Here is a 13973-nt window from a genome sequence, read left to right as displayed (position 1 = left end):
ACGTGCTATATGTAAATGGTTCCCATGCCTTATCACAACTTGTGCTTTTAAAAAACCAAAGAAAAAGAACTGATGCGCAGAATGTTGGGGTAGCAAAAGTCTCATTCAAATGTTTTGGTCTTACTGTATGTTGCTAATTTCCCTATGATTTAGAAAAGAAAAAGCAGAGCTATAATTGTAAGTCAAACCAGAGAAGGGTTTAGGAGTATTTGGGCATTGCGTGTTAACCCAATTTGTATTTCCACCTCTGTCTCACATGACCTGGTGTATCTTGTGAAATCAGAGCTGCTACCTGTGGTTTTATTTCAGGATGTTTTCCACCGTGTGTGTGTGTGTGTTTTCACGCACTGGAGCTTATGTGCATGATGGTGTGTGATGGCTCATCAGATTTCTTCCCCCTTCATACCTGGCCAGTGTGGCACGACAGCCAGAGTAGATGTCTTGGAAGCACTCAGGGTATCGGTGAGATCAACAGCAGAATCAAATTAAATGTCATTTAGATAGCAGTGAATGAAGGGATTGTTTGACAGCACAAGGAAATGGATTTGCTCCTCACCTTTTATTTTGGCTTAGGGTTCGTTTTCTTCCCCTGAACACAAATTTACCCTGTTTAAGAGGCTGGGACTCAACCTGATCTGGAAGTTGGTCCGATTTCTGCAGCGTCGCTCCAGTCAAGCTTGACTGCGCACATAGGAAACACACTGAGAGGGCGAGAAATGTGAGACTCGGGTTGAGAAGCACTGATCTCAAGGTTGATAACTCGAGGCAGTGACAAAAAGCATAAAGAGCCTTTTACATGCGTGTTGTCCTGTTGTCAACTGAATTGAGAGTTGGCTATTCACTATAATAAAGGGACTCGGTTGAAAGAGACACAATCTGTAACCATAGAAGCCCATGCTGTGTTTATGGGTGTAACTTCAGATTTTCCTTGGAGAGTGAACTGGGCAGTGTAGTCTTGATGCTTGTTTAGTCTGAAAATATCCCCACCTTCAGAAATAGTGTCTTGTTTTTCCCCTTACCAACATGAAGTGATATTTTGATAATAGTATATACCCCCCAAGCTTCCCACTTGTTGTACATAGGCCTTTTGGCCACCCAGGCAAAGCCCCAGAGGGCTGGAGGGGGGTGAGATGGGATCAGATATGCTCAAACCCCTCTACCTCTTGGCCTCATTTCTCTATGGATCTAAACGGCTTTACAGGTGGAATAGTATAACCCGGCTATGTGGTGTTAAGCTGCTTAGTGTAGGTGTCGGAGATTAAATCACTCATTATTTAAATCTCACTTTCTCCTGTTTTTGTAACATTCAGATTGATCGCTTTAGTACATGAGTTAAAATGTGCACCAATAGTTTATTTATTTTTTATTTTAATTGAGTGTTTTCAAAGCAGAGTTGTTTTAAGGGTGGTAATGGACTGGATGGGTGATGTTAGACAACGGTTGTGGTTATATGGGAACATTTGAAGCCCCAGCTCTAAATGTATCTTTGCGTGCCTAGATGGACTGGCACACATCAGTCCCCACAAAGTTTTTGTGCAACACGATACAGGGTTAACATGGCACTTTACGAAATTGTTCCTTAATATCTTTCCCCGGTGCTGTCACTGACGGGTATTGAGATAGTGAGATTCCAAGGGAGGACGGACTATCAGGTGTCGTACTCATCAAGCTCAATTAGGTGGGAGGAAACCAAAGACAGATCACTGTGATGGTTCATTGTACAAACTGGTGTAAGGGCATAACTCAAACATGCCTTTGACAGCCTCCTCATTTGTTCAAAGATGACCAAAGACAAGCCTGATTAGCTGTGTTACAAAGCAATTGCACACTCATTATATGAGCAGTTGAGTGAGTCGATTGTGAAGCCAGAGAGCGCGATCAGTCTTGACAGAAGTGAAGTGATTTAATTAGAATATACTAGTCAGGTTGGGGAGAGAAAATACAGCCACCGCCTTGAATATAAAAAAAATTATATATATATTAAAATAAAACATTATGTAACTCGTATAATACTGGATTCAATGTATTTTCCTTTTGGGGGGGGGAAAACTGAAACTTTTGGGGGGAATTCCAAATTCTGGTGAAGTGTTTTTTTTTGTTTTTTTTTGCATTGTTTATGCTTTATTAGACAGGTTGGAGAGACAGAGATGGGAATGACATGCAGAGAACGACCACGGGCTGGATTTGAACCCGTGGTCTGCTGCTTCTGAGGACTGAGCCTCTTTCCACTCTTAATAACTACAACCCTGAGTCAAACTTTACGAGAAGTTCAGAGTTAAAAGTAGATTACTGCCTTCTGCATTGCTTTTTAAAGGATCAATCTAAATATCCCATTATACACTGTTTAGGACTTGCATGGCAGCCTTTCAAGGAAGTTTTAAGCCCGTGTGACATCCCAGGTATACTTCGTATAGGAACATTTGGCAGAAAGAGAGCACCAAATCTCAGTTGTCAAAGGTGTGACCTGAATGCTGCCATTGACCAAGATGAACTTTATCTGGCTGTTCTGAATCCACTCTCTGACAGTAATCAAGTGAGTCCTGCCTGGTCATTTTATCTCTGAAAGGTCACATGATATCCCTACTATTGTGCACTACTTTACTCAACAGTGAAATTATCTGAAATACCAGGATAGTGACTTACGGTATACCTCAATTAACTCCTTTCCTTTTGGAGGAATGTGCAAGGCAGCTACCACAGCTTGAATTTCATAAGCTGTGCAAAGCTTATCATTTTACAAGAGCGTTAGAGAAAAAAGTTCTTCAGTTGTCATTTTGGTATTTGCGTAGAAGCTGGTCTTTGTCCCATGCTCACTGGAGACTCAGAGTCCTGAGGAGGCATGGCTGCAGTGCACACAGCACAGTGTGCTTGGGATCTCATGTTACCTCACCTCTCGCTCCACACAGACTGCACTTAGCCATTATTTTAAAACTTTTTCCACCCTCCGTACGCTTTAATAAAATTAACGTCAACATAGCGGCCGCATAAGACATTAACAGTTTGCGAGAAGGCTCCGCTCTGTTATTGTTTTCAGGTGGACGGAAGAAAGCTTTTGATGTCAGATTTGGACACCATCCGATCACTCAAAATATAGTGCTTCTCACATTAACACCACATTCCATGTCTGACAGCTTTACTATGCAATGTCAATAATGATGCGGCAAAAAACGACTGATCCGCCCCCACTAGCAAATGCAGTGAAAAGAATGGAGGAAGTTATTGACAGACTCTAGGGGCCTGCCTCAGCCTAATCTATTTTCCTCTACCATGCCAGCGTGGTTTGACCGAAAACGCACAGCAGATGTGAAGGTTTCGGTAGATATCAAAATGTTTACCAGTTGAAATAAACATGGCCTACTTTAGGCCCTGGAGAGGCAGATTCCATTCTTCCAGTGAGCAGATAGGACACGCCATTCCGCCAATGGCTAAAATATACAGTTGTCAGAAAATATTAACGGATGAAGAGGGGGGCGTGCGGGAGTAGCAGTCACAGCAGAGCGATTGGTCAGTTATCTGAAGCATTAATCTTCTCTGTGGCTTGTTTTAGAGCAGACATAATACAGAGGCCACGCTGACTGGCTCGGCATTGGCTGCTGCCTGGCGGCCGTGAGGAGCTGCTGAGAGGAACAGTTTTATCTCTCCAGCGGAAAAGCTGCATCGCCTCAGCCAATGATTTGGGACTGAGATTGCGCTCCGCTCCTCTGAAGGTGGTTGCAGCGAAAAGGGAGTCTCCACATAAGTAGCTGATACGAGTGTTTGATTCCTCAAATCTGCTTCCTTACTCGCGCTGTCAGTGAGATATGCTTTTGACTTGTGAAGACAAACTGCACCCTTAAGGAACCACAAATACAGAAGAGTGTGTTTGGTTTCCTGATGACTGCAGATAGCCTTGTCAGTGCCAGGGTTTAGATATTTACATCCCTAGTAGTAGTGTTTCTTTAACAAATTGCAAGGGGAGTAGCAGCCTGCCTTGAGGTGTTTTTCTTATTCTTTCTTTTTTTAAAGTTGTGATTAACAATGGTTTGTCATCTTTCTGTGTTAGATCCCTCTGTGCTGCTGTAAATATCTACTACCTGGCATGTTCCTGCTGCCCCCTCAACTGCTCCTATGTGCTCTTCAGCAACAAAATAGCACTCCTCATGGACCTGCTGCTGCATCAGCTAACAGTAAGTTTATGCATCCCCAGTACATGGCCGAGACCCAATTTGGCCTCCCCAGATTTTTTTTTTGTTCATAAATGATGCAATAAGATTCAATATCAGTTTGTGCCAACATCATAATTTCAATGTGTATAAACCAAGTGCAGGAACTGTAATGGAGATGGTAAATGTGTTTGGATCCAGGGTATTCTTCAAGGTGTGATCACACTAACAAGTGTATTTCTTACACAGCCACATGTAAAGTTTGCCTTTTCTTTATTAAACACTCCCTGTTTTCTTTACATTCATGTGTTTATAAACAGCGCTTTGGCCACTGAGAAAACCCTTTCTGTTTTTGCTTTTTTTTCCGCTGGTGTCAGTTGCTGCCACAGTGTTAATGAAAGACAGAACAAGACACAAGCTAGCGAGTAACAAGCCGTTGCCCAACGTCTCCACAGATGCCTCCTGACTGAGGGAATGTGAGAGCACACAGTCAGTCAAGCAGGCAGGCAGGCTGCATTGCGGCGACATGTCAGCCCATATCCTTCAGCACTCTGTAAGAAGGACTGTAAACATCAGCCCACTCCAAACATCTAACGGTGGCGGCTCGCTGGGGCCGCCTACACTCACAACACAGACGGGACAAGGCACAGGGCCCTGGTACATGCATGAACTCTACTGGGGCTTCCTTTCTCCAGTGCCTGAGTTCCAATCCCAAGCAGTCATATTTCCGTAGGGCACACACAGGGAAAGGTTAGCCCCCTGTATGCTTTAGTTTATATAAAACGTATCCCAGCAGCTGCTCTGCTGACTGACAAATCAAGCAGTACTGCAGGAGACAAACAAACTGTTCTCTCTCATGTGTTCAATGCACATTAAGAATTAGGCTCAGAATGTGTAAACGCCCCCACAGATCCTGCTTTTTGTTCACGTTGTGATTTAATTTACTCGCACGACAAATTTTTTAAATTCTACAAAGTTTATTTTATTTTGCGTTTTATTGTCTTGAGTGCGTATTCATGTGCATGTCTATGCTCTGGAATGTGTGTGTGAGCAATAGAGTAAAGCAGTGGGGGTTGCACTGCCATATGAGCATGTACCCTTTTAATTAGATTTGTGGAGAATGTCGGTGGATTTACCTATGCTGTCAGCATTCACCCCAACCATTAGACCAAATGAGAAGGTTTTACCTTTGCGAGCACGTAGCACTATATTTTAAACATGGACCTTTGCACGTATGTTTTTCTTAAGTTGTTCAGGAAATGCAAATAAGAAAAATGCTCACCTGACTAAATTGTTCTCAAACGCCTTTTTATTTTGGCTTCCAACTTGTTGGCATGTAACTCATTCACAGTACTTACTTACACTAACATTTTTTTTTTTTTGTCATTTCTGTACCTGAGGAACTGCCTTACACGGCTACTGAATGCCTTTTTATTGGAGCTATAAGAAGCCTTTTGCTAAATAGGGCATTTGCCTTTAACATCTGTGTTAATTGAATAGCCATAAATGCACATGCCGAAAGTTGAATGGATCTGTCATTTGTTTATCTCTCTACACACCTTTGATAATGTGTCTTATCGCATTTGGATAATGTCTGGTTTCTATTGCAGCCTGTCAGCATCAGTAATATATGTTTATTAATCGCTGACTATACAGATAGGCTACCATCTGTCAACGTTGTTTTTTTTTTCTTCCATTCTTGCAGCTGTACGTCCCAGATGAGGACAAATCAATTTTTGGGCGCAGTGTGAACAAACTAGTCTTTGAGGGTTTGACCACGGGCCTGCTGCAGAGCATTGCTACCGTCCTGGCGTCCCTGTGGCCACTCATCTCTGAGGCTGCAAAAGTAGAAAAGACACGGATATCCTCCCCGGATTCCAAGGTCAAGGGCTCCGAGTCCTTCAACACTCGCACACAAGACCTGATCAGGTATATTTCCTTCCTGTGCTCTGTTCTACTCTCACACTGCTTCTCCTCATCCTCCAACATGGTACATATCTCACAGCCTTTTTGACCTTCTTTAGTACTTCCCTCTTCCACTCCTCTTCACCGGGGTTGAGAGTTGGTGCACCTCTGATTTCCTCAACTGCGTGCCTTCTGTTAAGAATAGGCTGACAAAAAAAGTCAGATCTCTTGGAAATTATCCAACTGGCGTTTTGTTAGAATGGGAGTAGTGTGAGAATGAGGGTGTATTCTGGCATCCTTCCAAGCTTGTACTTTTTTTTCCACGCATTCACTGCTGCATTTCAAGTCAAATCTGTTTCTAGGGGGATGGCGGGCTCAAGGGGTGGGGGTGTGGGTGCACAAAGTAGCATAAACAAAAAGCACTTCTAAAGCTTTGAAAGGTATCCTTGAACCTGGCGTTGCGAGCTAGCCATGCAGGTCTGGGGCTGTAGGAGTCGGGATCTGTGTTGGAGAAATGTGGGACTGTGAGGAAAGGCAGGCCCGCCCTGATGAAGCCTTGTGGAAGAGTGCAGTCTTTCCACCATCCCTCCCACAAGCCATGATTCATCTGGACGGAGCAGCTGCAACAGGCCCACCACTCTCATCCACTGACCCAGTCGTAACCCTGGAGACAGGGGAGGGCCTGAGAAAAATGGTGTCGTCAAACTGGTAATCCCAAGTACGAGCACAAGATTTACCTCCGCTGCCTCGTATAATGTATATGCTAGTGAGGAAGGACGAAAGATCAAAAAAAAATTTAGCTCTTGCTCCGCTCGCCCATTATGCCAACCCATGTATCACACTGAGCGGAGATCCCCGTTTCCTCTCTTCTTGTTATCAGTGTGTCGGTTTGACTTTAGCCCATCGCGATAATTACTATATCGACTTATTAGACGAAATATAAAAGTGAACTCGATATTGCAGTTTACACGTGTTTTTCTTGCATAAGGACATTACATTTTTGTCACATTTCTACTTTCCTACCATCTGCAAACCGGCCTAAAAGGCGGCGTCGTATAAGAATATCAAAACAATTATTCACATTTCATTTCCAATGATGAATATTCTTGAAAATTAAAAATTCTCTTTGAATTATCTGGGTAAATATATTCCAACAAATTGTTTCATCCTGACAGGCCTAGTTTGGCTGTAAGTGCTTTCAATCCCCCAATCATTGTCATAAATGTTGTCAGTTTATGCTCATACAATGAGACGCATCAAGTGGCAAGTTCGACCACCAAGCAGGCTGTCAGATGGAGAGCAGACATTGAACAAAGCAGTCGGTGTGAGGAAAGATCCTTTCAGCCTAAGTAAAGCTGTAGAAGAGCATCAAGTCAAAACAATGGGGCTAGGTTCAAGTGTCAGATGACCTGCAGTGGAGGTGGAGCAATGTCATAATCACCTGTTTTTGAGAGGACCTCAGTGAGTGACAGTTCTAAACAACAAAGGTATGTGAAAGAAGCGAAGAGTCAAGATGGGGATAAAACGAGGAACCGTGGCTTCACAGTGCAACTGGAAATCCTTGACTGGCGGCTGTATCGCTCTTAAGATTTCCATAAGCTGGTGGTGCCTGAGCTAAGCCCCGAAGGTCCAGGCATACCGTAGCTGCGAGAAGACGGCCCCAGGTCAGCAGACTGTCAAGGGCCCAGAGCTGGGCTGGCACAGGGGCCACAACAGCCCCTCTAATGACACTATTAGCAGTGATTTGTGGCTGAAAGAGTACAGGGAACATGATCATGAGACCTGTCATTGGCAAAGACAAATTGGAGATATTGCAGTAATAGCAGTGGGGTGGAGGGCTTAGGTGAGGTATCCGCTTTCAGCTGTACTGCTGAGGAAGTATGAACAGTAAAGGCCTTTGTTTCCCTTTGTCAGATAAACTTTTTTTTTCACTTAGGATTTCCCCTAAATGTTCAAATAAATTTACGACTAACCACTGCTTCATGTTTTTTTTTTTTCTGTCTTTGTGTGTTTCTTCCAGCTATGTAGTAAACATGGGTTTGATCGACAAGCTGTACGGATGCTTCTTGTCAATCCAAGGACCTGTAGACGAGCAACCCAAGATGTCTGCTTTCCTACTGCAAGCCTCTGCTATGCTGCACAGCATGTGCAAGTTGTGTTTCGTCGTAACTGGACGGTGAGCAATGAGCAAGTCCTCTTACTCTGCCTCACTCCTTACATCTCTGCAATACCCTCTGTCATGAGAAAGGTGCGCATTTGCTTGGCCAGAGACCTGGTCACTATCAGGTCTTTAATGTCACACGGATCCTATAAAGACAGGGCTCACTGTTTCTTAAAGGCTGCGTTTCCCCCACAATCAGCATGCGGGTCGTTTCCTCCGGTCAGCTAGTTGGCTAAGCTGTCGTTACTGCAAGGTAGAGATAGGCATCTACTTGACCCAGCGCTCTGTCACTCACCATAAACCTTAGCCTGCAGCGTGGGGGGAGCCCACCCACGTGTGCTACACTGACCTCCACTCACAGAGGTTCAGTGGCGCCGCTGACAGAGGCTAAGCACACAGTCACACCAAGGGACATCAGTACCACAATTCCTCACTTTTAAAAAGAAGGAAATGCTTACTATGGTAACGGGGCCACAACTGCTTTGATGTTGTGCCTCGGTATCAAATTTCAACTAAGCTTGATCTAGGTATCAATCGAGCCAGTTTAGTTTTCTTGGCAGCACATTATTCCAAGATCTTGTCATTGCATTTTTTAAGGTTTGCTACTGTACCTTACCTTATTGTACTGTACCAGTACGAATGGGCAGCTGCCTCTTCTACAACTACGGCAGGACTGTGTTTGCCACTGAATATCTGTGAGAAAATACGTCGTGTCTGACCAGTGTTATGATCAATACAGCAGCCAACAAGCTCTGTTCTGCCAAGATACTGTGTGTGTCGTGTAGAAGAATGCTCAGTGGGCTTGTCGAATATTTTGGCCATGCCAGTTGCTGTGTCAGGGGATTATAATGGCATTAGGAGGCTGTGTTCTTGCCTAGCAGCATATTTCACGCAGAGCCTGTTGGCTAACATCAAGTATCAGCACGCACTGTAGGTTCCATCCAGAGGTCACACACCCTACATTCTACATGGTTGCAAATCATAGCTGCTGCTGCTGCGGTGGTGGTCTTAAATTGAGGGTTTTCACCGTATTCTTGCAAAGTCTGCATGCGACTGAAAATGATTGCATGAGCTTATTCCATGACACGACAAATTTGCTCTAAAATAACTAAAAAACCTTTAAAAAAAATTGATATCCTTTCAAGTAATGCTAATCAGGTTGGTTAGATCTTTCATTTACTGATTTGAGTATTTTCTCCATTATTTTCAGGGTTTTATTAAAAAAAACATGATACTTCCTCTTTCCAACCAGCATTATCCCTGTCTTTGTTGTTAAATTGGCTCAATGAAAGGATGATGATACATTTAACCTTAAACCTGCCTTTAACCAACATCTTGTCGGAGCCTTAAGAAAAAACACATCACCTTGAATCCTCTCAGATGGGCCTTGATTAAATGTGTCAGAGCACTCCGCGCCTTGTCAGGCAGCTCAGTGCGATCCGCCAGCTTGAAGTCACTGCCATGAGCTTCACGTCATGGCATTACTGTGTTTACTGTAGCTGGAGTGGGAGCCCAAAAGAGCCGATCTTGGATCTTGAAGGTTCCACTCTTAAAGCCGCAACCAAACTGGCTTGGCAGTGAGTTTTACAAGTTAATTCAAAAAGTGAAAACCCGAGTGGAGGCTCCCTTGCATGGAACGAATAAAACAAACGGTTATTCTATGAATGAAAAGAGGCAAATGCAGAGCAGAAGATGAACTTCGACATGACAATATGCAATACATTATAAACTTGGTGCTTCTCTCCACCCGCACCACTCAGTAAAGTCTGGTAATAAAGCAGCACTCACAGGGAAGTATCTCTTATTTAAAAGGGGAAAGTCAGCTCTTAAGCTCTCGTTTGGTGAGTACGTTTAGAAGCTGCAGATCTAGACTTGTTTCTGTCGTCCGTCTCGGGATGTGACATTTAGTTAAGTTCAGTCTTTTCTTGTTTTATTTTATTTATTTATTTTCATGACACCAGCAGCAAAACGGCACAAAATAAGAACCTTATGCTACAATAAATAGTGTTTATTAGTATCAGATCTATGTGTATTGTTAATAATGAACACTTAAGTTTACCCTTGGTTTTACTGACCATGCACTCCTTTCCTCCTATTCCTCTCCAGCGCTCCTAGTATATTCGACAATAAACGCCAGGACCCGACTGGATTGACGGCCCTGCTGCAGTCCACAGAGCTGGTGGGAGTGGTGCACACGCTGTATTGCATCCTGCTGCACAGCTTTGTGCCAGAGTCTGACTCCCAGAGTCAGGAGCCCTACGGCCCCGGGGTCATCCAGGTGGCTTTGAAAGGGATCCGCTTCCTCAACAGTTTTGCTCTACTTGACCTATCTGCCTTCCAGGTATTCATAAAAAAAATTATTGTCTGTATTATACATTTTTAAACTTCACATATTTTATTATTTGTTTTATTGTTTGAGGAATAGCTTGTACCATAGGGCATTACCTTTCTTGTATTTGAATAGAGCATTTTATATGGCTTGTCCCCTTACAACAAATGGCAGGCAATCATATTAAAACCTCCAGATATTTCAATGATCCTGCCAGGATTTAATAAAAACCTGTGTGCACATGATTGGATTGATGCTAGTTCCTTTTGTTAAGAGCCTTTAGAAGAAGAGTTACTCACCACAGGACAAAGCTGACCTATGGACATAAACACAGGTGCCCTTTGACCCTGGGTCAGTTGTCGGGGTTGACTAGAGCCCGGTGGCTTAGCAGTTTGGGGATGGAGCTGGAGTGATTAGCGCAGGATGGAGGGCCGTACATTACCCAGCGCGTGGACGAAAAAGCCACGAGAGCAAGAGAGAATGCTGTTAATTATTTTGATGTCTTTGCGGTAATCACTTTGAAGCCGCTTCCCTTTCACTGACCCGCCTCGTTCAGGCAACTCAAAACAGCTGGAAATGAAAAGCTTTCAACTGCCGGAGTTTTATGAACATTTTAAATAATGTTTCTTTCTTTTTTTGGCCCGGGAGTTGTAATCACCTTGTGTTTCACATTACCTCACCGCTTTGGCTAATATGTGTTTCAGCGGTTGGATGATCAGAATTGAGGCTGATAACTCACTCTGGTGCTGCATCAGATCCCAATTATATGTTTGGAGAGGATTTTTTATTTATTTATTATTATTATTCTTTCGGACAATTCCACACAATACACAATTATCTCTTTCACACATCTTAATTTGTGTTGTCCGAAGGGTGACGGAAGAAGCCTAAGGCTTATCGAGTCCCGCCCCCAAAAGGGGTTCAGTGCAGTTCCCGTAAATAACTGTGTTTTGCACTGGGTGCATTTCGGCGGAACATGATGCAACAAATCTGTGATCCTAGAAAATTAATGTGAAACAAGATGTACAAGTTCAAGCCAGAAATGCATTTTCCCTACTTGCGTAGTGGTTTCCATGTTTTCCTTCTCAAACTGACAGTTGATTTTTTTTTTTTATCTATTCATATATATTTATTTATGGCAAAATAACATTTTGCTTTTTGTACAGTTTGACAGCCCCTTACACGGTTCAGGGAGATTAGGTCATGAGGCCTGTAAACAGCTTTTAGCTTTTCAGGTATTGCATTTATGGGTGTTAATGCATTGCTAACACACCCAAACTTCCAGTGCAATAGTGATGATCTTATGGTGCTCGGTCACGCTGACATGTTTAATAAATACTGTCACTGAGCTGCTCCTAGCATCTCATTTCTGAGCGGAATTGGGATGTTTTATGGTGGGACCCCGCTTGAATTGCTTATACTCTTACACTGTGTTTGCTCCCACCACCAAAAATATCATCTTTTCTTACTTTGTGTTGTTATTGTGTGGCGCTCTTTACAATCACAATCATAGACAATTTATACTTGAATCACTGTAAACTATTTATGCTTAATTTACTCTCAAACATCCTAACATGCTTTGTCTGTGACCTGTCAGTCTGTTCTAGGAGCAGAGGGCCTGTCTTTAGCTTTCCGACACATTGTCAGCTCCCTGCTCTGGTACTGTACCCAGCATTCCTCCGATGAGCTGCTGCACGAGGTCATCATCTGTGTGGGATACTTCACTGTTAACCACCCTGACAACCAGGTAAGCCAGCAAAAAAATAATTACTTATTTTAGTTTTTAACAAAACCAAACCACTTCAAACTGAGATTTATTGGTTATGTGATTTTGCCTATTTAATTGTATATCTAATCAGTGTGTAAAATATAAAACATTCTGTAAAAATTCACATCTTAAGTTAAAAAGTACTGCGAAATTATGTAAACAATTATAATCTATTAGATATTCAAAAAGGTGCTATCGCCAAGTTTTAAATGTTTTCATTTGACCAATCATCTTGACAAATAAAAGCAATGGCTGTTATTTTCTAGAAATAAATGTTTAAAAAAATGGTGGAAAATGGCCATTTTTATTCCCCATGACTAGTTGATGTGTACAAAGATTTTCATTTTATGAATATCATTTCTTGAGGGGATGGAATCAGAATATTATCTTGACTTTCAGTTTACCAAGTTATCAATAATTTTTTAAGTGCTACTTAACTTGCATTTGTATTTGTTCTTAAATTGTAATTGATACATGCTGTGCTAATCTACTTATCATATAATTGTCTCATTTGGTGCTTTCAGTTGTGAAAAGCTGTCAACTGGGTCAGAAGAGCCTGTGTAACATCATCTTACTATTGTCCTCATCATGTATTATTTGTCAGAAAAAGGGTGTAGTTTTGTAATTGTAACAAAAAGCACCTGTTAAAAGATTCATGCCTTGGCACCTTCCTGCTCTTGGTCTGTGTGTCATCCTTTGTCCCATAGAGTGACCCATTGTTCCCTCCTGGTAAAGCACTGCGGCGTGCTGGTCCCGGTGTTACAACTACTTAGGGGGCTCTTTGGAAGTGAGCCGGATGTGATGGAGCAGACCTGGCTGCTGTGTAATTGGCTGTCATGCGTGGCCCGTCTACCGGGCCCCTGATTAGCCACGCTACAGTTGGCTGGGCTTTGATTATGTTAAGCCTGACCCACACATGCAGCAGCCACAGCTTCAGTCTCAAACCCTCTGATATGTCATTTATGTCCCATTCCGTCACAGTCACAGACCCCCATCACAACAATTTATTGGCTGATTACCGATTCTAATTTACCAGATTTTATTTCTAATATTCGAAATTAAAAGATCTTCCCCCCCAGTCTGCGGTACTTTCCTTCCTCTCAGATCCTACCCAATTTAATTATTCTGATGTACAGGATTAGCATTTGTTGGTCATTGTAGATCCGATTTGCATACTATATTGAATAATTGAATGAGGACTGATGATTAAATTAAGCTGGTGACAGATGATTCGTCTTTGTGCATCCTGAACGTAGCTGTGGATGCACAAAGACGAAAGCAGCCATGCTTCACTTGTATTTGGTGACTCAAAATCTGTCGTTCTTCCACAACCTGGCAACCTAAAATGTTGTGGAAAAAAAGTTTAGGAAAAAATCACAAAATTCTAGTTAAGAATAATATATTTTTTTTAATAATCCTTTTTACATGTACAGTAGATTGCTGCGAAACAAGAAGTCGACACAGAGTTGCCAGCGGTCCAGTCGCTGGAATGTGTCGATTCAGTTCCGCACCAAGATGGCTGGTTGTTAAGGAGAATATTTAGGGAAGCTTGAGCTTTCCCCAAGCTAATGTAAGCACTGGCAGAACACAAAAGCGGGGCCAACCCGAGGCCTGTGCGGTTGCGGATTGAGACCGCTGATTCACTGTCGGCACACCAGCTTTGTTTAT

The 13973-nt window shown here is 42.7% G+C and overlaps 1 protein-coding gene across 2 annotated transcripts in view; it reads left to right on the top strand.

Annotated features, from left to right (window-relative positions):
• The window catches only part of scaper (S-phase cyclin A-associated protein in the ER), a 66452-nt gene that overhangs the window by 45653 nt on the left and 6826 nt on the right, over positions 1-13973 (top strand). For both annotated transcript variants that reach the window (XM_080027083.1, XM_080027084.1), the window contains exons 24-28: positions 4043-4166; positions 5848-6071; positions 8068-8223; positions 10315-10549; positions 12135-12284. In XM_080027083.1, the coding sequence (XP_079883209.1) occupies positions 4043-4166; positions 5848-6071; positions 8068-8223; positions 10315-10549; positions 12135-12284 (889 nt within the window). The remainder of the gene's footprint in view (positions 1-4042; positions 4167-5847; positions 6072-8067; positions 8224-10314; positions 10550-12134; positions 12285-13973) is intronic.

The sequence above is a fragment of the Ammodytes marinus genome, assembly GCF_949987685.1.
Source record: "Ammodytes marinus genome assembly, chromosome: 5".
In the NCBI taxonomy this organism is placed as follows: Eukaryota; Metazoa; Chordata; class Actinopteri; order Uranoscopiformes; family Ammodytidae; genus Ammodytes; species Ammodytes marinus.
Note: the sequence above shows the minus strand (reverse complement) of the source record. Positions and strands in the feature narration are given on the sequence as shown.